The sequence below is a fragment of the Bos indicus x Bos taurus genome, chromosome 9 (genome assembly GCF_003369695.1).
Source record: "Bos indicus x Bos taurus breed Angus x Brahman F1 hybrid chromosome 9, Bos_hybrid_MaternalHap_v2.0, whole genome shotgun sequence".
NCBI classification, from domain to species: Eukaryota; Metazoa; Chordata; class Mammalia; order Artiodactyla; family Bovidae; genus Bos; species Bos indicus x Bos taurus.
This window is the reverse complement of record NC_040084.1, coordinates 9770470-9796752: the sequence shown is the minus strand read 5'-3', so window position 1 is coordinate 9796752 and position 26283 is coordinate 9770470. Positions and strand designations below refer to the sequence as shown.

At 37.8% G+C, this 26283-nt stretch overlaps 1 protein-coding gene across 6 annotated transcripts in view; it reads right to left on the bottom strand.

Annotated features, from left to right (window-relative positions):
* Positions 1 to 1664: 1664 nt before the first annotated feature.
* The window catches only part of FAM135A (family with sequence similarity 135 member A), a 157270-nt gene continuing 132651 nt past the window's right edge, over positions 1665 to 26283 (bottom strand). For 5 of the 6 annotated variants that reach the window (XM_027550863.1, XM_027550862.1, XM_027550864.1 and 2 more), the window contains 4 exons: positions 24275 to 24426; positions 22347 to 22457; positions 11811 to 11924; positions 3910 to 4202 (listed from right to left, as the gene is read on the bottom strand). In XM_027550863.1, coding sequence (XP_027406664.1) covers positions 3997 to 4202; positions 11811 to 11924; positions 22347 to 22457; positions 24275 to 24426 — 583 coding nt within the window. In that variant the 3' untranslated portion in view covers positions 3910 to 3996. Of the gene's footprint in view, positions 4203 to 11810; positions 11925 to 22346; positions 22458 to 24274; positions 24427 to 26283 lie in introns of all 6 variants that reach the window. The other variant, XM_027550860.1, reaches the window with a different exon arrangement.

The window sequence follows — 26283 nt, the reverse complement described above, 5'->3', positions numbered from 1 at the left end:
AATCGTAAAGGAAACCCTGAATATTCATTGGAAGGACTGATGCTGAAGTTGAAGCTCCAGTATTTCGGCCATCTGATGCAAAGAGCTGACTCACTGGAAAAGACCCTGATGTTGGGGGAAGATTGAAGGCAGGAAGAGAAGGGGACGACAGAGGATGAGATGGTTGGATGGCATCACTGACTCAACGGAAATGAGTTTGAGCAAACTCCTGGGAGATAGTGGACAGGGAAGCCTGGCATGCTGCAGTCCATGGGGACACAAAGTCTGACATGACTTAGTGACTGATCAACTGGGTAAGGGGTTAGAAGAAGTGGTTAAGGTGCTAGCTGTAGGGATGGGCCCTATGACCACAGGAGAAAGGGGAGTAGGGACTGTCTAGAACTTGGAGGACCTCATCTCCTGGAGTACCTGTTCACAATATCATGTTGAACTGTAAACATTAAGTAGACTATTGCAAGCATGTAGAGGCAAGATCACCTAAGTCTCAGATCTTTGGGTAAAGAAATCTTATCAGCTGAGGTGCTGGCTGAACAGAAAGCAAACAGGGAATAAGAGGCAGTGGTGACAGCTCATAACCATCTAGCCTCATGACCAGTGGCAGAACTGAGGGCTGTATTTACCATGGTTTTGCTTTGAAATTGGAGAGCTTTGGGACATAAAACACGCTGCTCCTCAAATCCTGCCCTGGAGAAGATTACACTTCAGCTGGTCTGTTGTGGAGCCCCTATGGAATTCACCAAGGAAACTTGCAAAGCACTGCTCTAGTTGTTATTTTTTTCCTCACTGGCTCATGCATGTGCTTATACTGTTAATAACTTCTTTTCTCTCATTGTGCGTTGTGGGGTGGGTGATGAAGTCATATTTTTCTCTGTGGCTGCACATTACTGAGGCAAGATCATTACAGAACCAGTGGAGAAATGGACAGAACACCAAGATCCTGGACCTGAAACTGGACAGGGGTGTTAACAGTATTAGGTTAGGAGGAACCATTTGTAAAAATGTGTGAGTACAATATTTGTGATGCTGGAAAGGCAAAGAAGTGGACTGTAGTGGACGTGCTGTGTTTTTCTATTTGGGCTCAGTCATCACACCCATTTCTGAATTCTGGCAGAAGAAATGGTCCCATCTTCTGCTGCAGAGGCTGAGAAAGCCTGATATACTCACCTGGGTGGGTGCCTGGCAGCTTGAGTGCTGGCACAGGACAGCATGTCAATCACACGTTCATGAGACTGAATCTGGAATGAGTGATGCAAAGCAGCAGATGTAATCCAGTTTTTAGAGGAATCCCTGCCAGCAGAAATATACACAAACCTCTAGCTCCTCTGGAGTGGGAACTTGGATATAATTTTGGTCACCTCACTTCCTTGGTTTCTACCTGTTATCTAAGAGTGGTTTTCCAGTCTTTCTGTCAATTTTGTGAACTACCTATATTTTTCAATAAATTCTTTTTCTGCTGAAGTTAATCACAATGGTTTTTGTTGTTTACAACCCAGAATTCTAACTGATATACAGTTTAATGAGATTCGTTCTCTAAGAGTCAACTACACTGTTTCGGATGATCATTGCCCCACCCCTGCACTCTGAATTTGAAGGTGAATAGTGTATAACAGTTTCTCTAGTAAATCAGAAGTTAAATTTATTGGACTGGAAACCATGATCACTGATATGTTTTTAAAACTGTATTAAAACAACAAACATCCAATCAACCAACCATGATCATAAAGAGCAATTTTCCCTTAAAAACAATAGTATGATTATGAATAAGCATGAATACTTTGATAAACCCAGAAGATTATTCAAACTCATAAGTGAAACTTCTTTTAGTTAAAAATAAGAAATGAAAAGATATACAAGAAAAAAGTATGGTATTTTAAACTCAGGACCAAGGAATGTGAAGATGAAAAAATGTGTGTAGCAAAAATACAGGGTGAATAATGCATTTACATTTTCCAGTTATAATGCACTTGGTATATTATTGCTTACTCAATTCAAAAATTTTCATCTGTTTTTAAAAAAACAATTATGGAGCATAATGAAATATGTTTTAACATATGCAAATGATATAAATTATAAAAATAGTTCACAAAGGTATAAGTTACACAATCACACTGTCCTATAAAGTTAATTAATATAGTCTATCCAATTATAAATAAAAATACACCTCTAGTATTCTGAAAATAAGCGAGTGTTTTAGCTGTCCTCCAGATAGTCATTTGTTCATTTATTAGCAGCAGAGGCAATAACACAATGCTAAAAATAAACATGCATCAATTTTACAATACGTATTTACAAAAGCCTTCTATCACAACTGGTAAATGCAAATAGACCTTCTATTATCCTTAGTGCATTGTTATTTTCACAAGTAAAACAGGAAAGGAAAATAGTGAATTTAATGCTATTCAGCACCTTGAGTAAAGTCAAGAGACTTAACATCTCCATATATCAAAACATTTGCATCTGTGTCACCAAACATGTAAAGTTAATTATTTTGTTCCATGAATTATTGTATTTACATTACTCTTTAGTTCAACAAATTTTAGCAATATTTAAAAATTATCTAAATTCATAAAAGCATTTCATAAATTTCAACACTTAATTATTATGTACATACAAGGAAGTCCATGAAAAAGTTAAAGAAATGTACTCAGAAAGTTCAAGCAACATTACCAAATTTAGCAAAATTCCAACCAAACCAAGGCAGAGGGCATTCAAACATTCAAAAAATCTCTAGATGCTGCTAACATGAACATGAAAAGTTCCAGTAATAAAAGTCAATATGAGAAATAATGTTGAAATCACCTGTAGAAAATATATTTTAATAGGCATGGCAGATGTTTACTAGCAACAGTAATAATAACTTTTTATAGAAAACTTTTATAACATTGTCATATATGAACTACCCGGTTTGAGAGGGCAAAATAGTTGATTTCAAAAAATATATTTTAGCAGCCATAATTTTATTTCCAGTTAAACATACTAAAATGTTAAAAGTAAAATTTATGACTAACTAAATAATACCCCCATACTAGAAAATTTAAAATCCCATGCTATTCTAGCAATTCAGTTCAGTTCAATCACTCAGTTGTGTCTGACTCTGTGACCCGATGCACTACGGCACACCAGTCTTCCCTGTCTACCACGAACTCCCAGAGCTTCCCTGTCTAGCACGTCGAGTCAGTGATGCCATCCAACCATCTCATCTTCTGTCGTCCCCTTCTCCGCCTCCCTTCAATTTTTCCTAGCATCAGGGTCTTTTCCAAGGAGTCAGCTCTTCGCATGAGGTGGCAAAAATATTGGAGTTTCAGCTTTAGCATCAGTCCTTCCAACGAACACCCAGGAATGATCTCCTTTAGGATGGACTGACTGATCTCCTTGCAGTCCAAGGGACTCTCAAGAGTCTTCTCCAACACCACAGTTCAAAAGCATCAATTCTTTGGTGCTGAGTTTTCTTTATTGTCCAACTCTCACATCTATACCTGACTACTGGAAAAACCGTAGCTTTGCCTAGATGGACCTTTGTCACCAAAATAATGTCTCTGCTTTTTAATACACTATCTAGATTGGTCATAGCTTTTCTTCCAAGGTGCAAGCGTCTTTTACATGGCTGCAGTCACCATCTGCAGTGATTTGGGAGTGATTCTAGCAATAATGGCCTTTAATATGATGTGTCTGATGTAAAGAATGTGGAAAGCCAATAATAAAACAATCATACATACATATGGGCTTAAAGTTTCACTGAAATACTTATGTAGCAAAATATATGAAAAAGTAATAGAAAAGTAAAAAGATGAAATTAAAAAATATTGCACAGGCACATTACCTAGAAAGTAAAGTTGATGTTTAAAAAGCTCTAAACATGGATGATATAAATTATCTTCCATATAAAAAGGTATAAATATTTCTTAGAACTTATCAGCATTTATAGTTTATTATAATAGATTATCTTAATCATTGTTGAATGAGGTAATTGTCAAGTCTCTACCAATGTTTTTAATTCTATTGGAAATATTTGAGGGCAGCAACCAGAAAGAATTTCTCTAAAAATATTTCTGAATCCAGAACAGCTATATGTGCAGCTCTGCCAATGAGTGAATCAGCTGTATTGGGCAACGCATTGATGACATTATATCGAACCAAGTTACAGTCCTTGCTTTGCAGAACCGGGCGAAGTAAGTTGTGGATCATTTCTGAATAGATCTGTCCTATGGGACAAATATAAAAAAGGAAAATCAGTTCACAAAAAGAACTGAAAAAAGTTCTTCTCCAACTTTTATATAATTTAAAAAATTTAGTTACATTATTTCCATTTAAAGCAGAAAAATGTCTTTTAAAAGGATTTTTTTGCTTGAATATAATTTTTGACACTACTGTAGAGAAAATATAAATGATCGCATTATCTAGCCAACTAAAATAACAAATTTATTATACACTGTTTTTGTCAACTTGGTATTAAATAAAAATAATGAATATAATACAGCAAATAGTTTTCTTCAACATGAAGTCTCTTAACGACTGTAGAGGAGCCATGATGAGACATCCTGACAAGGCTAAATTTAAAACCTGAGTCTAGAGCAAACACTTTTAAAGGCAGTTAACATTATTCCACATATTTCCAAATTATTTTGAGAAAGAATAGTAACTTTCCATAATCAGAAGAATAATGTGAGTTGGCTCAAAGATCAAACAGAATTCTTTTTATTTTTTGGCCTGCAGGTTTATTTAATGCTTGGTTTGCTTTTAATTCCAAAGTTGTGTTCCTCTCCCTCTTTCTGGATAATTCTTACAATGGATTTATTGAGAGCATGCAAAGCATAAATGATAAAGTTTACATACATATACACATAAAAGCACAAACTGCCTTAAAAGGGGCAAGACCACTTTTAATGCTCATATATTACTTCATTATTAACAGATGAGTGCTAACATATATCCATCAAACATGAATTTTAGGGACGAAGGTATTAAATTTCAGAGAAGAGGAAGGATGTAGTCTGGAGGAATGCTGAGAAGGGAATAGTATACAGAAGTATAATTAGAGAAAGGAGAGAGAAGTGTTTAAAAGAGGGATTAATATCATACAGATTTACAAAAAAGGTTTTAAAAATTTTCTTTAAATTGAAGTATAGTTGATTTACAGTATTATATTAGTTTCAGGTATCAGATCAGATCAGATCAATCAGTCGCTCAGTCGTGTCCAACATTTGCGACCCCATGAATCGCAGCACGCCAGGCCTCCCTGTCCATTACCAACTCCCGGAGTTCACTCAGACCCACGTCCATCGAGTCAGTGATGCCATCCAGCCATCTCATCCTCTGTCGTCCCCTTCTCCTCCTGCCCCCAATCCCTCCCAGCATCAGAGTCTTTTCCAATGAGTCAACTCTTCGCATGAGGCGGCCACAGTACTGGAGTTTCAGCTTTAGCCTCATTGCTTCCAAAGAAATCCCAGGGCTGATCTCCTTCAGAATGGACTGGTTGGATCTCCTTGCAGTCCATGGGACTCTCAAGGGTCTTTTCCAACACCACAGTTCAAAAGCATCAATTCAGTGCTCAGCCTTCTTCACAGTCCAACTCTCACATGCATACATGACCACAGGAAAACCATAGCCTTGACTAGACAAACCTTTGTTGGCAAAGTAATGTCTCTGCTTTTGAATATACTATCTAGGTTGGTCATAACTTTCCTTCCAAGGAGTAAGCGTCTTTTAATTTCATGGCTGCAGTCACCATCTGCAGTGATTTTGGAGCCCCCAAAAATGAAGTCTGACACTGTTTCCACTGTTTTCCCCATCTATTTCCCATGAAGTGATGGGACCGGATGTCATGATCTTCATTTTCTGAATGTTGATTTTAAGCCAACTTTTTCACTCTTCTCTTTCACTTTCATCAAGAGGCTTTTGAGTTCCTCTTCACTTTCTGCCATAAGGGTGGTATCATCTGCATATCTGAGGTTATTGATATTTCTCCTGGAAATCTTGATTCCAGCTTGTGTTTCTTCCAGTCCAGCGTTTCTCATGATGTACTCTGCATACAAGTTAAATAAGCAGGGTGACAATATACAGCCTTGACGTACTCCTTTTCCTATTTGGAACCAGTCTGTTGTTCCATGTCCAGTTCTAACTGTTGCGTCCTGACCTGCATACAGATTTCTCAAGAGGCAGGTCAGGTGGTCTGGTATTCCCATCTCTTTCAGAATTGTCCACAGTTTATTGTGATCCACACAGTCAAAGGCTTTGGCATAGTCAATAAAGCAGAAATAGATGTTTTTCTAGAACTCGCTTGCTTTTTCCATGATCCAGTGGATGCTGGCAATTTGATCTCTGGTTCCTCTGCCTTTTCTAAAACCAGCTTGAATATCTGGAAGTCCACGGTTCACATATTGCTGAAGCCTGGCTTGGAGAATTTTGAGCATTACTTTACTAGCGTGTGAGATGAGTGCAATTGTGCGGTAGTTTGAGCATTCTTTGGCATTGCCTTTCTTTAGGATTGGAATGAAAACTGACCTTTTCCAGTCCTGTGGCCACTGCTGAGTTTTCCAAATTTGCTGGCATATTGAATGCAGCACTTTCACAGCATCATCTTTCAGGATTTGGAATAGCTCAACTAGAATTCCATCACCTCCACTAACTTTGTTCGTAGTGATGCTTTCTAAGGCCCACTTGACTTCACATTCCAGGATGTCTGGCTCTAGGTCAGTGATCACACCATCGTGATTATCTGGGTCGTGAAGATCTTTTTTGTACAGTTCTTCTGTGTATTCTTGCCATCTCTTCTTAATATCTTCTGCTTCTGTTAGGTCCATACCATTTCTGTCCTTTATCGAGCCCATCTTTGCATGAAATGTTCCCTTGGTATCTCTAATTTTCTTGAAGAGATCTCTAGTCTTTACCATTCTGTTGTTTTCCTCTATTTCTTTGCATTGATCGCTAAAGAAGGCTTTCTTATCGCTTCTTTCTATTCTTTGGAACTCTGCATTCAGATGTTTCTGTCTTTCCTTTTCTCCTTTGCTGTTCACTTCTCTTCTTTTCACAGCTATTTGTAAGGCCTCCCCAGACAGCCATTTTGCTTTTTTGCATTTCTTTTCCATGGGGATGGTCTTGATCCCTGTCTCCTGTACAATGTCATGAACCTCATTCCATAGTTCATTATGCACTCTATCTATCAGATATAGGCCCTTAAATCTATTTCTCACTTCCACTGTATAATCATAAGGGATTTGATTTAGGTCATACCTGAATGGTCTAGTGGTTTTCCCTACTTTCTTCAATTTCAGTCTGAATTTGGCAATAAGGAGTTCATGGTCTGAGCCACAGTCAGCTCCCTGTCTTGTTTTTGCTGACTGTATAGAGCTTCTCCATCTTTGGCTGCAAAGAACATAATCAATCTGATTTCAGTGTTGACCATCTGGTGATGTCCATGTATAGAGTCTTCTCTTGTGTTGTTGGAAGAGGGTGTTTGTTATGACCAGTGCATTTTCTTAGCAAAACTCTATTGTCTTTGCCCTGCTTCACTGTGTATTCCAAGGCCAAATTTGCCTGTTACTCCATGTGTTTCTTGACTTCCTACTTTTGCATTCCAGTCCCCTATAATGAAAAGGACATCTTTTTTGGGTGTTAGTTCTAAGAGGTCTTGTAGGTCTTCATAGAACTGTTCAACGTCAGCTTCTTCAGTGTTACTGGTTGGGGCATAGACTTGGATTACTGTGATATTGAATGGTTTGCCTTGGAAACGAACAGAGATCATTCTGTTGTTTTTGAGATTGCATCCAAGTACTGCATTTCGGACTCTTTTGTTGACCATGATGGCTACTCCATTTCTTCTGAGTTTCAGGTATACATTGATTCTATATTTTCATAGCTTATACTCCATTTAAAGTTACTATAAAATATTGGCTACATTCCCTGTACTGTATATTCTTGTCTTCTCAGGTAGTATCAGTGGTCAAGAAGCCCCCTGCCAATGCAGGAGACATAAGATACATGGGTTCGATCCCTGAGTTGGGAAGATCCCCTGGAGAAGGGCATGGCAACCCAGTAGTCTTGCCTGGAGAACCCCATGGACAGAGGAGCCTGGTAGGGTAGAGTCCATAGGGTCGCTAAGAATCCTTAGACACAACTGAAGCAACTTAGCATGCATGTATATTCTTATAGTTTGTTTTACACATAGTAGTTTGTATCTACCCATGTCTTGCCCATCCTTCTCCCCAGTGGTAATCACTAGTTTGTTCTTTGTAGCTGTGAATTTGTTTCTTGTTGTATTTAATCATTTGCTTTATTTTTAGATTCCACATATAAGTGATAACACGTTGTACATTTATCTTTCTCTGACTTATTTCACTAAGCATACAAATGGTAATATTCCATTCTTTTAAGTGGCTGAGTAATATTCCATCATATATATGTATCACATCTTCTTTATTGATTCATCTGTTAATGGACACATGTTGCTTCCATATCTTGACTACTATAAACAATGCTGCTCTGAGTATCGGGTGCATGTATCTTTTGGAATTCGTGTTTTCTTTCTCTTTGGCAATATACCCAGAAGTGGAATTACTGGATAATATGGTAGTTCTATTTTTAATTTTTTGAAGAAACTCCATATTGTTTGCCACAATGGCTGAACCAGTTTACATTCCCACTACAAATGTACAGTTGAGTTCAGTTCAGTCGCTCAGTCATGTCCAACTCTGTGACCCCATGAATCGCAGCACGCCAGGCCTCCCTGTCCATCAACAATTCCCGGAGTCCACTCAGACTCACATCCATCGAGTCAGTGATGCCATCCAGCCATCTCATCTTCTGTCATCCCCTCTCCTCCTGCCCCCAATCCCTCCCAGCATCAGTCTTTGCCAATGAGTCGACTCTTCACATGAGGTGGCCGAAGTACTGGAGTTTCAGCTTCAGCATCATTCCCTCCAAAGAAATCCCAGGGCTGATCTTCAGAATGGATTGGTTGGATCTCCTTGCAGTCCAAGGGACTCTCAAGAGTCTTCTCCAACACCACAGTTAAAAAGCATCAATTCTTTGGCACTCAGCTTTCTTCACAGTCCAAGTCTCACATCCATACATGACCATTGGGGGTTCCCTTTTCTCACATTCTCACCAACATTTGTCATGGTGATCTTGATTTGCATTTCCCTGATGATTAGCAATGCTGAGCGGCTTTTCATGTACCTGTTGGCCATCTGTATGTTTTCTTTGGAAAAATGTCTGTTCAGGTATTCTGCCCATTTTATAATCAGTTTGTTTTTGTTTTTGATGTTGAGTTGTATGAGCTGTTTATATAATTTGGTTTACTGGTCATATCATTTGCGAGTATTTTCTCCCATTCAGCAGGTGGTCTTTTTGTTTTTTGATGGTTTCCTTTGCTGTGCATGAGCGTTAACACTGAAAGTTTTATTTAGGTCTCATTTATTTTTGCTTTTGTGGGTTCTTTACCACTAACACCAGTTGGGAAGCCCATTGAGAGGTGACAGATGCAAATACTGCTATGACTTGTGTCAAAGAGTGTTTTTTTTTTTTTTTTTGCCTATGTTTTCTTATAGGACTTTTATGGTTTCTGATCTTATATCTTTAATCCATTTTGAGTTTAATTTTTTATATGTTGTGAGAAAATGTTCTATTTTCATCTTTTTACATGTAGCTGCCCAGTTTTTCCAGTACCACTTATTGAAGAGACGATCTTTTCCCCATTGTATGTCTTTGCCTCTTTTGTCACAGATTAACTGACCATAGGTATATGGGTTTATGTCTGGGGACTCTATTCTGTTCCATTGATCTCTGTGGCTGTTTTTTGCCAGCACCGTGGTGTTTTGATTACTGTAGTTTTATAGCATAGTCTGAAGTCAGGGAGTGTGACTGTCCAGCTTTGCTTTTTCCTCGAGACTGCTTTGGTTATCTGGGATCTTTTTTGGTTGTGTATAAATTTTAGGATTATTTGTTCTAGTTCTGTGAAAAATGCCACTGGTATGTTGATGAGGATCATTTTGAACCTATAAATTGCCTGGGGGAGTATAGACATTTTAACAGTGTTAATTCTTCCAATCCATGGATATCTTTCCATTTCTTTCTATCATCTTCAACTTCCTTCATCAGCATTTCATAGTTTTCAGAATATAGGTCTTTCATCTCATTGGTTAAGTTTATTCCTAGGGATTTTGTTTTTGATGCAATTTCAAACAGGACTGTTTTCTTGCTTTCTCTTTCTTACAGTTCATTATCAGTGTATAGAAAAGCAAATAGTATCATGACATCTGCAAACAATAACAGTTTTACTTCTTCTCTTCTGGTTTGGATGACTTTTATTTCTTTTTCTGATTGCTGTGAGTTGTTGTTTTTCAGTTGCTCAGTCATGTCCGACTCTTTGTCAGTAAAGTAATATCTCTACTTTTTAAATGTGCTGTCTAGGTGTGTCATAGGTTTTCTTCCAAGGAGCAAGCGTCTTTTAATTTCATGGCTGTAGTGATTTGGAAGCCCAAGAAAATAAAGTCTGTCAGTGTTTCCATTGTTTCCCCATCTATTTGCCATGAAGTGCTGGGACCAGAGTCCATGATCTTAGTTTTCTCGACTTTCAATACTATTTGAATAAAAGTGGTAAGAGTGGATTTATTCCTGATCTTAGAGGAAATACTTTTAGCTTTCACCATTGAATATGAAGTTAGCTTTGGGTTTTGTTTCCCATAAATTATGTTGATATATTCTCTTTATACTCACTGTGACGAGTTTCCATCATGAATGGATGGTGAATTTTGTCACACTTTTCAGCATCAATTGAGATGATCATGTGTTTTTTATCATTTGTTAATGTGATGTATCACATCAATTAATTTGCAGATAATGAACTATCCTTGCATCCCTAGAATAAGTCCCACTTTTGATGTGTGATCCCTTTAATACATTGTTGAATTTGGTTTGCTAATATTTTGTTGAGGATTTTTGCTTGTATGTTCATCAATGATACTGGCTTGTAATTTTCCTTTTTTGTGGTGCCTCTGTCCAGTTTTGGTATCAGGGTGATGCTGGCTTTGTAGAATAATGTAAATCTTTCTTCACATTCAATTTTTAGAATAGTTTGAGGATAGCTATTACCTCTATTCAAACTTTTGGTAGAATTCACCAATGAATCTGTGTGATCCTGTACTTTTATTTGTTGGGAGGGTTTTTTTTTTCTTCTGATTAAATTCCACTGCTGGTAATTATGTTCATATTTTCTATTTCTTCCTGTTTCAGTCTGTGGAGATTTTACATTTCTAGAAATGTATCAATTTCTTTTAGGTTGTTCATTTTATTGGTGTATGATTGTTCACAGTCTCTTAGGATCTTTGTATTTCTGTGGTGTCAGATGTTGTAACTATTCCACTTTCATTTCTCATTTTATTTTGGTCCTCTCTTTTTTTCTTGACTAGTCTGCTTGCTGCCAACAAGTATAGTTACTTTACTCTTTGACTAAAAGTAAAGTATTGCCAAACATGCAGCATGACCTTTACTGCAACCACCAATCCCAAGAAACCAGAGGAAACTGAAGCACAAATTACTTCTGAAGCAGTAAAATGGAGAACTATTTGTAATTATATGAAAAAGGGATTTCAAAAGAACAACTACGGTTTCACTGGCCAAAACATCTTACATGGTAGAAGAAAACAGATGAAGGAAAATGGAGAAAGGATAGCTGTTACTATCAGCAGGTGGAAAAGGAAGTCAGAGGAAAGCAAGGACAAGAGAAAGGAGAGAGAACACGAATGCAAGAAAAATTTGGGAGAGACTCATAGGTAGACAGAACTCTCTTAAATATTTCTAATTTACTTCGTTACCTGACTGTTTGTCCTTCAAAGCTGTCTTGCACATTTCAATGCGGGCAGAATGATAAGGAACATAGCGATCTTGCAGAGATCCCACTAGGACAACATTTCTGAAGTAGTGAAGCCCTGTGAAGAAAAAAATACTGAGTTACAGTGCAACAATTTACCAGATTATACGTAACTTACTAGTATCATATTAAGTGACCATAAATGTACTTCCTCAGTAGTATTAAGTTTATGCCTTTTTAAGTACCCGATGAATTCCTTCTCCAAATTACTAGGTATTCTCTACCAAAACCGCCAGTTTCATTTACATAGTTTAGGTGCTGATATGAGAACTGTGTGTCTGCACTGAGAGAGGGCAAGCGTTGTGGTATGGGGGTGAGGGAGAAACTGGATAGGTGAACTGAAATTTTACCATAATGTTCTTATTTCATAGTCTTATTTCCAAAGGATATTCATCAATATTTTCAGAATTATTTCCCAAGGTAACAAAAGTACACTCTTCCATAAAAACAAAACACTCTGTACAAAATCATTTAAAGCTGACTTTTTACTTTGTTTGCATTTGACCATTGCCCAATATTACTTATATTTTCTCCTTATTTAAGCATGATGTCAAGATAATAAATACTTTGAATTTTTAATAAAAAATTTTATGATCTATTCAATAGACTTTCTGTTAGGTCTATTTAAATTTTTTAATTTTTCAGTAAACTAGGTGAATTTAGGGCTTGTGTCCTTGGGATGCTTTGCTAAATAACTCATTTAAATACTGAAACTACATTCCTGACCACTTTAGTACTAGTGATGTTCTAATTTTACTATCTGGCTCAGACCAGTAAATACAAAATCAAATTTTATGTGATTAATTAAATAAGGTACAAATAGATATTGGTAACACATTATAATTGGTTATTTAGTACATAAAATTTTGTTCTGGAATGTTCCAGAATAAAATTTTGATACTTTTTGTGCCCTGAAATTCAGATTCTTAGAGACAGTCAATTGTGGGGACTACTTTGGATCCAGAATATAAAAAGCTTTCATAGAAGCTCCCTGTCTTCCCTGGAACTTAAGGACCCTAATGATGAAGACTTTAGACTGACACACAGCCAGGTGAAATGGTATATACCTTCTGTGCCAAATGTAAGGTCATCCCTTCTTTTGTCAATGAGAAGATACTACTTTGTGGCCACTTGAATATACAAAATTCTAGGAATGTAAGTGAAATAACAGAATGGCTATAATAGGAATTAACTCAGTTGCATAAATATTTTAAAAATTATATTTTAGAAAGATTAAGAAAAGATTTTCCCCTTCATTCTCACATTTCATGAGATAAATTCATTTCCCTCTGACATTATTTGAAACCAATGTCTTCACTGGCACGACTCTGGGAATCATCTGTGTGAACTAAGCAGAGGTCTTAGAGCTGGCATACACCTACCCTTTGGGGTAATTTAAGACTCCATGGGGCAGATAAGCATTTACATCTTTAAGAAAACTGGTTTCTACATCCCAGCTTCCATATGAGCACTTTTCTAAAAATGATTTTTCCTTCTCCTACCTTATGAGAGAAAGATATTTTTTTCTCCAATCTATTTCTCCAATCTATTTCAGATCTTCTTATGGTACATACCCAGGGAGAATCAAGCCAAAAATGAATGAAGTCTTACTTTCTCTTACAAAAAGTTTGATTTGATAGATTGTTTGACAGTTAAGAAATGACTGTGTCAATTAGATGTCATGGCATATATTTCCCACAAATTAATTTATAGCTCTAAGTCTTTACATGTTTATGAAAATACAGTAAATGTATACTACCTCACATGCCAGAAAATATATCCATTGCAACTATTTAAAATTATAGAAAATAGTTGTAGGTATCACTATAAAATTACACAAGGGGATACAAACTGTTTCAAAATTCTTTTAAGGGGTCAACAAGCCAAAAAATGTGCAAGTCACCATCCCATGGCACATCATTTTCACTTCTAACCCAGTTACCTTAGGTGCTGTGCTTCCTAAATCTGACAGTTAACTGAAACTTTATCCTGAGCTGCATGAAACCAGCCATTTAACAGCACAGTTGGCTTTTTCTATTACCTAACATGTGTGTCCTCTGTAAAGGCAACCACACTGCACAGCTCCGGGGGCATCACTCCCATCACATTGACAGGAATGATGCTGCACAGCCTGTGGCAGCCTTGCTCAGTAACGTTTCTGTACTTTTTCTCAAAACACCAGCATCTTTTACATTTTTACCAGTATGTAAAATATTACATATCTCTCATGTTAAAAAAAGTCACTCACTCAACAAATCTGTCCTTGGACTTTATGCTCCCCTCCAATTACCACCCCATTTACTGGCACTCTATTTCTATAGTTTATATTATAAAAATTATAGTCATTTAATTAAAATTTAAATATATTTTCCCAAAAAATCACTCTTTGCAGAGATTCTGCTGTGCTTCTACAGAAATAAAGGCATTCGGGCTCAGAATCACTGCTTCAGATGATTTAGATCCTTGAGAGGAGCACTGGTGTCTCCTAGGTTCAGGCAGCTCGGTGGAGTGGAAGTACGCAAACCAAGAAAAGAGGAGGGGGTGTCCAAGAAACCCTTATGCTCTTTGATTCCATGATAAAATAAATACAATCAAAGACACTAACATCGATATAGATACATGATACTGTCATATTTTAAAATGTGATTTCCAAGATAGCACTGTACTTTAAAAAGGCACCGTACTTTAAAAATGCATTTTAAATTGAATTATTTTAATAACATGTTTTCAACAACAATGTATTTATTAATGATAATGAGCATCCTGTATGGAGCCTACTTTTTGCATCAGCCAAGTGAAACAGACTCTGGCCTCTTTTTTGAGTCTTTTGTTTCCATTCCCGTGTAGCAGCGTTGGCTGGAGAGGGCAGCAGCTCAAAGAGAAACATGGTGGTCCCCGAGGTGCAGTACTGCTGGGAATCATGGCAGCACTTCATCTGAGCAAAATCCAGCTGATGGACACATCTCAGGGCTGTGTCTGGGGAGCCTTGTACTGTAGGTTCATCCTCTGTGTACCTGCACTGACTCTACCTGCTCAAAGACAGCCTTGTCCACTGACCTTCACTCAGCCCAAGGTAACTAATTCTTGGTTGAAAAGTTACCTCTAACTTGGTAAAGTAATACTCTTTTCCCATCTGTAGAATGAGATAGTTTAACTAGAAAAGTTTCTAAATATTTTAGCTGCTTTTCAGGATTGCCATGAAAGATAAAAAGTAAATGCTCAAAATTTTTCTGGACTGTATAATTACATGACTTATGTATGAATGAACATTATAAATTTCATCTTCATTATTTTACTCTTCCTGATACTTCTGACTGCTCATTTGTTTTTCCTGAAAAATTTAATGAGCTTTAAAGCAATTCACTGGAGAATCCCATGGATAGAGGAGCCTGGTGGGCTATAGTCCATAGGGTCATAAAGAGTCAGACACAATTGAAGCGACTTAGCACGCACACACAAAGCAATTCATATTGACTCATCTCTGTTTATTTTCTGGAATTGACAAAAATAGCTGTTTTGAACCGGTGGTTTTACACCTCAGGGAACATTTAGTAGTGTCCAGAGATAATGCTGTTTCTCACAAGCAGGGGCTAGGACATGAAGGGCTAAGGTGTGTTTGCACTATTTATTGGGCAGAGACCAGGGACGCTGCTAAACATCCTACAATGCACAGGACAGACCCTGACAACAAAGAACATTCAGCCCAGAATATCCAAAGTGCTGAGAGGTTGAGAAATCCTGTGCTTTCTAAAGGGACATATTCTACACAGTATTAAACTGTTCTTATTTTTACTCATTTATTTAAAACACATTTGAAAGAATTCACTTCTTAAAATGTGAGTTGATGCTGATGCTTTCCTATACTTTCAGAAACAAAATACAAATGTTAATTACAAATCAAGTCATACCTATTATTAAACGTCTCTGTAATCTGCTGTAAGAAAAAATTATTTTGTGCCAAAGTGGTACTGCAAGAGACTTCTTTAATTGTTATATTTTATTTGTCAGAATTCAACAGCTGGTAAAGAGAGTCTAAGCAGATATATTTGCTGCTAAGTCACTTCAGTCGTGTCTGACTCTGTGCGATCCCAGAGACAGCAGCCCACCAGGCTCCCCCGTCCCTGGGATTCTCCAGGCAAGAACACTGGAGTGGGTTGCCATTTCCTTCTCCAAGCAGATATATTCAGGAAGATCTTAAAATAAGGATATTTTGTTTTTGAAATTCTAACAATGGATAGTTTGTTCTTTGGCTATTTTTGAGGCCTCATCATGGAATGCTGGGAGCACCCCGACCCTTCTTTCTCTGTGAACCTGACCATTCAGTACCGCTGTCACCTAATCTACAGCTTACCTTCCACATTGCTCTAGTTCTAGCTTTTGATTAAGGATCCAATGATATGTTGCAGAGATAAAAAAGACTGTTTCAAAATGAAGACCCACGGGGGAGGCCTTGCTTAAATAAAAAAGGGAAGAGGGTAGGAGTCTGATTTTGCTTTAGACAGGTGATTTTAGGCTTTCTCAAAAGAACAGGAAACTGGCCGTTCAGAAGAAACAAAAGCAATAATCAGACCAAGGCATCCAAGACGTTGTATTTAGCTTTAGCAAAGTAAAGTATAACAGAACAGTTATCACCAGGGCTCCTGTTTAAAAATACCTGCAAATGGCATACTGGCTAAGTAAATTGGTTAAGTAAATGCTGCTCTATGTGTTCCTGTTTTATTAATATTTACTTAAAGTTTCTGACGTGAACCCATCTACTTCTATCTTGTGAATAAAGAATTATATGTACATATACAGGTGTAGAGGTTTCCTAGGAATTGACTACTCATATTTCATTGAGATGATTCCCACCCCCCACCCCCAAAAAAAAGGGAAAAAACATAGCTCGGAGAGAATTGCTCCAACTCCTATGACAATATTATAAGTTAAAATCAATTAATGAATATTTGTTGATATTTAAAACTAAAATTAGAAAACCTTCTCAAACTCTTGAAAGCACACATTCCTGGCTTAGCATGCCTGCTCTGGCCATGTGGGCTGGTACTGGCTGGTGGGCAGTGGCGGGCGCTCGGCCGCTCCACGTGTCTGTCTCAGCTGCAAAGGGGGCAACGGGGCTCCTATGTCACAAAGTTAAATACATTCACAGGTATGACATGCTAGCACTTTAATAAGTCATTTGAATAATTTTTTAGCTAGCAATATTGACAGTTCTACTAAAAAAAACTCCCTACACAGATTTATAAATCTATAATACTCTTTTAGTTCAGGCACCTCTTCATTTAGAGGTGTTTTTACTAATTAATATTTACTGAGTTTTGTATTATTCAGAATGCTGATTATTTTACATGAATTATCTTGTTTAACCTTTAACAGTCTTGTGAGAAAGACAGTATTATTCCACTGTACCACTGGAAAAACTGAGTGTTATTTAGATTAAGTAAACTTGTCAGTGTTTCTGCTAAAATTAGTATCTACGTGTGCTTTCAAAGTTTGGCTCCTAAACAGTGCTGGTACAACCAGAGGGGAGATGAAAGTCCTGCCACACATTATAAGGCAAATAATAAATCAGTAACTTGTAAGCAAAATTATAACTAATTCTTAGAAAAGAATTCAAGTGCAAAAGATCTATTCAGATCTACAAATAATTATAAAGTAATGTAAATATCTTTTCAGAGGGGAATGCCATAGATTACAGAATGTTTATAGTAAAATTTTACAGTTATACTCTCTCTCGTGTTTTTCTTATGTTGCTATTATTGTTCTTGTTTTCGCTAAGTTGTGGCTGACTCTTATGCGACCCCATGGACTGAGGCCACCAGGCTCTTCTATATATGGGATTTTTCAGGCAAAAACACTAGAGTGGGTTGCCATTTTCTTCTTGAGGGGATCTTCCCAACACAGGAATTGTACTCGCATCTCCTGCACTGCAGCCAGATTCTTTACTGCTGAGCTACAGGGGAAGCCCTGCTATTATTACTATTGCTAATTAAATGTTACTTTGTAAAATGCAGTATAAATACACAGACCCCAGGGAACATTTACATTTTTTGCCTTTCATATATTTCCTTTCCTGTTCCATCACTTCATGACAAATAGAAGGGGAAAAAGCGGAAGCAGTGACAGACTTTATTTTCTTGGGCACGAAAATCACTGTGGATGTGACTGGAACCATGAAATTAAAAGACTCTTGCTCCTTGGAAGGAAAGCTACGACCAACCTAGACACTGTATTAAAAAGCAGAGACATCCCTTTGCCAATAAAGGTCCATACAGTTAAAGCTATGGTTTTTCATGGCATGTACTGATGTGAGAGCTGGACCATAAAGGCTGAGTGCCAAAAAATTGATACTTTTGAACTGTGGTGCTGGAGAAAACTCTTGAGAGTCCCTTGGACAGCAAGGAGATCAAACCAGTCAATCAACCCTGAATATTCACTAGAAGGACTGATGCTGAAGCCAAAGTTCCAATACTTTGGCCACCTGAGCCAACTCATTGGAAAAGACTCCGATGCTAGGAAAGATTGAAGGTCAAAAAAGAAGTGGGCAGGAGAGGATGAGATAGGTAGAGAGAACAACCATCTCAATGGACATGAATCTGAGCAAACTCCTCAGGAGACAGTGGAGGACAGAGGAGCCTGGCACGTCCATGGGGTCGCAAAGAGTCAGACACAGATTAGTGACTGAACAACAAACCCTGTCAGCAGCAGTAGTACAAACTCCATAGCTACACACAATGGATCTAGTCAGTCTAAGTTTTTCTCACATGAGAACTATGTGATGTAGGAATATCTTGTGATTTTGTGAATCAAGCATATATTTCTGTATACTGTGAATAACTCATTACTTTGTACCCTTAGACACAAAATCATAAAACTTCACCTAAAAAAACCTTTCTTTCATGGATTCTAATAACCAATAACACATGAAATAACCATTTCCAATTATCTTCCTCATATTCATGACAGTATTTAAGGCAGAATCCTGAAAAGGATATGGAATTTAGAAAGATGGTAACAATAACCCGGTGTATGAGACAGCAAAAGAGACACTGATGTATAGAACAGTCTTATGGACTCTGTGGGAGAGGGAGAGGGTGGGAAGATTTGGGAGAATGACATTGAAACATGTAAAATATCATGTAAGAAACGAGTTGCCAGTCCAGGTTCGATACACGATACTGGATGCTTGGGGCTAGTGCACTGGGATGACCCAGAGGGATGGTATGGGGAGGGAGGAGGGTTCAGGATGGGGAACACATGTATACCTGTGGCGGATTCATTTTGATATTTGGCAAAACTAATACAATTATGTAAAGTTTAAAAATAAAATAAAATTAAAAAAAAAACAACAAAAAAAAAACAAGACTCAAATGAAGTGGGCTGTATTCAATGACTAAATCTGCCTGGTGTTCATATCAAATGTTTCAAGAGCAGGAGGAGAACATGGTGATAAGGATGAAGATGAAAAACAGATTTAAAAGGCCAGGGCTTAAGTTTACTAGTTTAAGTTACTTAAGAAACATGGGTTTGATTTTCAGCTTAACATACAACATTTGACCTGCTTTTGGATACTGAACATAACGTTGAAAAGATCATTGATTCAATGGCTTTGTAGCGAACACCTACTGGGAAGAACTATGCTAAGTGGTTCTTCAGGGTATTGTAAGTAGTACTGAGGGCACATGTAGTGGGGGAGTGGCAAAGGGTTGTCATGACAGATCCTAGTCAGGGAAAAAAGGCCAAGAGGCATAAAGATGATTGACATGAGATAAGCTGTAATGAGTATAATAAAAGAGGTTCATATGTAATGTTAAAGCAGCTCACAGATGACACTCACAACTCGGGAAGTGGTAAACACAAAGAAGTAGGATCCACCACAGATGACACTGAGATGTTTCACACCAAGTCATCCAGAGGACAAGTACCATTTAGAAAAGGTTGAAAGAAGAGGAAGCAGCAGAAGAAAACACATTCAATTTCAGACACACTTAGTTTGAAATGTAAGCACAGGCATCTAGCAGGTAAATGAAGACTGGAATGAGGGCTGTCCAGAGACAGAAGACTCAAGATATGAAGGTATATACTGGGTACTAGTCGTGCATGACTCTCTGCGACTCCATAGGCAGTAGGCCACCAAGCTCCTCTGTCCATGGACTTCTCAAGGCAAGAATACTGGAATGGGTTGCCATTCCCTTCTCCAGGGGATTTTCCTAACCCAGGGATTGAACCTGGGTCTCCTGCATTGCTGACCGATTCTTTACCATGTGAGCCACCAGGGAATGAACATTACATCAGACAGGGCATCAAGGAAAGCTCTGGATAGGTGATGGTGTGGAGTATAATTTCAGAGAATGAAGAGGATTAGTTCTGCAAAGATGTGCAGTCACAGGGAGGAATGGTGGTAGAAAAAGCAAGGAAGGTGGGAAGCACAAACATGTACGACGTGACTACAGCAAAGGATGAGTGTGTTCAAAGAAGACAGGATATTACAGTGACAGGATGAAAAACTGGTTGAAATTTCAGAGTAGAGTGTAGCCACGTGTGGTTTCACAGTGGAGTGGAATGGAACGTTACCAGAGTTGAGAAAGGCTCTTTAATGCTTGATGAACCATTTAAAGAGATGCTTGTGGAATTACCAAATTGATGCCAGGATATTAAGATCCCGAAACTATCTTTTCCTAAAGCATAACTGTGCAGTAAATATTTGTCAATGAACTCCTATCAAAGTTCTCACTGACCATGCAAGAAGGTCATCATAACTTAAGAAGGCAGCGGAGCCTGGGTGGGATAAGCCTCACAGGAAGCAGTTTCATGTGATGGTGGAGGAATAACTGCTGTGCTGGGATGGAGAGCAAGAGGACGCGCTCCCCCTCCAGGTGGGCCTCAGTAACAAGAAATCAGAAGTCCAGCTGCTTCTACAACAAAGGTGGTACAGTGTGGCCTGTGTGATCTGGACTGCTGCCTTTTTCCTTTTTGCATAAATAAAATTTGTTTGAAACGCAGCCACACTCATCAGCTCACGTGTTGGCTATAGCTGTTCTTGTGCTACAATGCTATGTTGAGTTGTTACAACTGAGATCCCACGGACTACAAGCCAAAATGTGTACTATCCAGCCCTTCAGCAAAAAAGTGTGCCACTCCTCTGTTCTGTCACCAGGGGGAGCAGAGAGCTGGGGACTGCAGGCTGGGGAACTTTTCTGCAGGAAGCAGAGATCATGGTCTGTGCAGAAGACACAGATGAACACAGTCTGTTCTCCACAAGTGGAGATTTCAAAGGGTTAGAGCGTGCCGGGAACACATGAGTATAACCCAGGGAGAGACGAAAGGTCAGAGGTGAGGTCACTTAGAGAGAGTGAGACTGGATGGGGAGAGACCAGCTGGGGACTTCTGGGAGTATAAGTTTAGATATAAAACTTTTTAGTAAAAGTTTAGATAGTTTCCCTTCATGCAAGATAGGGAATACATTTAATAACCGGTTAATGCCCCCTGATAGCTCAGTTGGTAAAGAATCTACCTGCAATGCAGGAGACCCTGGTTTGATTCCTGGGTTAGGAAGATCTGCTGAAGAAGGGACCACTCCAGTATTCTTGGGCTTCCCTTGTGGCTCAGCTGGTAAAGAATCTGCCTGCTAGGTGGGAGACCTGAGTTCAATCTCTGGGTTGGGAAGATCCCCTGGAGAAGGGAAAGGCTACCCACTCCAGTATTCTGGCCTGGAGAATTCCATGGACTGTATAGTCCATGGGATCACAGAGTCAGATACAACTAAGCGACTTTCACTTTCTTTCACTTAATGAGAGATGACTAACCAGATTCATCCAGTGGCCAGAATTTGTAGAAGGAATAACTACTAATAGTTTCAAAGTGAAAGTGTTAGTTGTGTACTCGTGTCTGACTCTTTGTGACCCCATAGACTGTAGCCACTATCCATGGAATTCTCCAGGCAAGAATACTGGAATGGGTTGCCATTCCCTTCTCCAGGGGATCTACCTGACCCAGGGATCAAACCCAGGTCTCATGCATTGCAGGCAGATTCTTTACCATCTGAACCACTGGGGAAGCCCCGAGAATACTAGAGTGGGTAGCCATCAGGTAGCCATCAGTTTCTCACATTTTCCAGAAATACTTATAATAATAAAATAAAAAAATATGTGGCAGTTTAAAACAAGGGCTGAAGACTGGGGTTGGGGGCACCTAGAAGGACATGAACCTAGTTCAGAAACTAACTCATGGTATGAATTATAAATGCTAAAAATTTTTAGGATAATCTCAGACTAGCTGTGCAACTCACAAGAAATAAATACAATCATATAAAAAATTAAATCATGCTATCAGTTGTTTGGTTTTGTGAGTCGATTTCATTAAGAAATTACAACCAATTGATAGTTTTTTAATCACCAGAAACACATGTTAACTTATTTGCTAAAGGTTTATTTTAAAAGAGGTTTTCAAGTGTATGTTTTTAAAACTGTTACTATATACTTACCTGCTTTATTACTAAGCTTGTATAAGAAAGTTTGGCGAGGGTCTGAATGATCACGACATGTCAATTGTAAAAGAGAACCTGATTTTTTCCATTTCTGCATAAACCACAGACCTAGAAAGTTATTAATGGTACGAGATATTTGAGAGTTATAAACTGGAAAATATAGTACCATATAACAAGGTTATTAATTTTAATATACATATTTCACTTAAAAATCATATTCCTCAAATTAGCATTTTGTTGGTGAATAAAAAATGTATTTGCAAAATATTTCCATTTTCTGATAATAAATATAAACACAAACACACTGAGGTTAACAATGGGTTAATGGTTGACAGAAGGCTTGCTACTTCTATCTCATTCAGTAATTAAACAGGTAATGGTCTATCAAGATCAAATTTGGGGGTATTATACCTTTAGATATATTCGTTCAAATTAAGATGAAGTGAAGGGGGATAAAACTTCAAACAGTCGTAGCTCCACATGCCTGAGCGCCGAGGCTTTACAGCCACCACAGCTCAGCCCTGGGATGAGCAATTAGATGATGTTTTCTAATAATACTGATTATAATTAAATTTTAATTTTTAATTGTATTTCTTCATATTATCAGTTTCCTGTATTTATTTTAAAATATTTATCTATTTATTTATTTTTGGCTGTGCCAGGTCCTCATTGCTGTGCACGGGCTCTCTATCGTTGTGGCTGGTGAGGGGTACTTTTCATTGAGGCAGGCAGGCGCTACAGCATGGGCTCAGTAGCTGTGGCACATGGGTTTAGTTGCTCTGTGGCATGTGGGATCTTCCTGGACCAGGGATCGAACAGGTGTGACCTGCATTGGCAGGCAGACTCTTAACCACCAGATCATCATGGAAGTCCAGTTTCCTGTATTTAAGTGCATCTTCCCCTTAAGTAAAACCTCAATCACCCTGGAGCTGGTTTTTAAGACTACAGACTATTCATTTCTACTTTTGTTGATTCTAACGTTACTGAGGTGAACGAGGAAAAGAGGAAAAAACCTTTTAATTGATTAAAGCTGCTAACTGCAATGCTATCTGGGGAAAAGTTTAGTGAAGGAATAAATTTAAAGGAAATAAATTTAAAGTACTGCATCTTATTCATGCTGGGTTCTACTTTATATTATTTATATGTTTCATTTTTTTTTCTCTTGCCTTCTTTTTGAAACTGTAAAAATCTAGATCAAGCCAGATTTTGAAAACCACCCTTCAAAATGAGATTCAAATGAAAATGTTGTGGTTTATTTGTCAATGAAAGAAGTAGAGGAGAAAACGGAAATAAGAGTCTCAAGGCTTGATGAAAAAAAGTCAGGATGAAACCTAATTTATTCTTTCAATGAGAATCAATTGACTATACTAGAAAAGCCATTTAAAAATTCTAAGGGAAAAACAAAGCCAAATAAGCGTAAATCAAGTAGAAGATCTTTCTTAATGAGAATATTTATTCTAATAAAAATTGAGGTCTTAATTTTTATTTTAATTTCTTTAAAAAGTTTAGAATTTATTTTCTCCTAATATCCCTTTACTGTTATCAAATCAAAATCAGAGTTAACATTCTATATAAAATATTTTATAACTTTATGTTAATTATAGATATTTGTTATCTGCTCCACTAATAGAATAACAGAATAATCTGTTTATAATACTAACATTTACTGAAAATAAACACGTAACGAAAACAAGAGAGAAAAATGCTCCAGTGGCTTGACAAATATTTCAATAGGATATCATTTTCTGAAATGAGTTTTATCAGCTTATTTCTTATGCATGATAAAACAGAAAAATAGCTGCATCTTTTGTTTCATGAAATTCTATATGTGACAAATTGGCTCTAAAATAAACATCAGAAAATACTAAATTTGGATTAAATCTCCCCAGGCCATATTTTTTATACTGAACAATAAAACTTCTTACCTGTATTAACAAGAGCACTGCTATTGTAGAGTGTACCAAGGTGAGGTCCAGAAAGTGAAAGAAAGGTATGAAGCCTGCTGAGGTAATATTTAAACCGTGGTCTTGTAAGCACTGAACGGATTATTAAATTGCCCAAAGAATGTCCAATAAAGCTATAAAAGAAAAAAAATGACATTTCTCCCATAGCATTAGTTTTAAAAACAAAAGTAAAAGCTGCTATCACTATACAGAGATGTGAAATACTAAGAATTTCTAATACGTTTTAAAACTATGATTTGATACTCTGAAATGATGTAACTACATTTTGAAGGAAAAAAATATGAGAATGTAGCAGAAAATTCCTATGATTATATAATTTATATATTTAATCTATAGAAAAAAGATATTACTTACCAGAAAATTTTTACTCCTAGTTTGCAACTGCTTAGAAATACATTTAAAAAGTAATAATATATTGACTACATGATAAATTTTCCTTTTTAGGTATACACAGCAATTACAATAAACTGTGGAAAATTCTGAAAGAGATAGGAATACCAGACCACCTGACCTGCCTCCTAAGAAATATGTATGCAGGTCAGGAAGCAACAGTTGGAACTGGATATGGGACAACAGAATGGTTCCAAACAGGAAAAGGAGTACATCAAGGCTGTAATTGTCACCCTGCTTATTTAACTTATATGCAGAGTACATCATGAGAAACTCTGGGCTGGAGGAAGTACAAGCTGGAATCAAGATTGCCAGGAGAAATATCAATAACCTCAGATATGCAGATGACACCACCCTTATGGCAGAAAGTGAAGAACTAAAGAGCCTCTTGATCAAAGTGAAAGAGGAGAGAGAAAAAGTTGGCTTAAAGCTCAACATTCAGAAAATTAAGATCATGGCATCTGGTCCCATCACTTCATGTCAAATAGATGGGGAAACAGTGGAAAGTGTCAGGCTTTATTTTTTGGGGCTCCAAAATCACTGCAGATGGTGATTGCAGCCATGAAATTAAAAGACGCTTACTCCTTGGAAGGAAAGTTATGACCAACCTAGACAGCATATTAAAAAGCAGAGACATTACTTTGTCAAAAAAGGTCCGTCTGGTCAAGGCTATGGTTTTTCCAGTGGTCATGTATGGATGTGAGAGTTGGACTATAAAGAAAGCTGAGTGCAGAAGAATTGATGCTTTTGAACTGTGGTGTTGGAGAAGACTCTTGAGAGTCCCTTGGACTGCAAGGAGATCTGAACAGTCCATCCTAAAGGAGATCAGTCCTGGGTGTTGATTGGACGGACTGATGTTGAAGCTGAAACTCCAATACTTTGGCCACCTCATGCGAAGAGCTGACTCATTTGAAAAGACCCTGATGCTGGGAAAGATTGAGGGTAGGAGAAGGGGACGACAGAGGATGAGATGCTGGATGGCACCACCGACTCAATGGACGTGAGTTTGGGTGGACTCCGGGAGTTGGTGATGGACAGGGAGGCCTGGCGTGCTGCGATTCATGGGGTTGCAAAGAGTCGGACACGACTGAGTGACTGAACTGAACTAAACTGAAGTCATGATTTAAAACAACATAATGAAATCGTATCAGTGAGGATGATTTAGGAGACATTACATCCCCATTTCTCTTATTTTTGGTCCACACTCCACGTTGGGGGAGTTCTTTGACTGAATGCATTTCAACACACATGAAATATACATGCATTTTCCTACTTAAGTATAAGATTATACCAAAATAATAGCTAATACAGAGGATTTCATCTTTACCTAGGAATAGCTTAAATCAAAACAGCCTTTTCTGCTTCCCATTATTTTACAATAGACAGTACATGAATCCCTGGGGACAATTAACAGTGAAAGAAGCAAGCCTGACAGCTGTCTCAGCAACGGTTCATAGACAACGACTAGGGAGGAGCTGACAAATTTCCTGAAGCTGGGAAGGCAAGTCTGATATCAAACTGTTCTCAATCAGCTACATCAAGCTTCTGGATTTTATGGCTCACTGTAACTGACTAAAAGA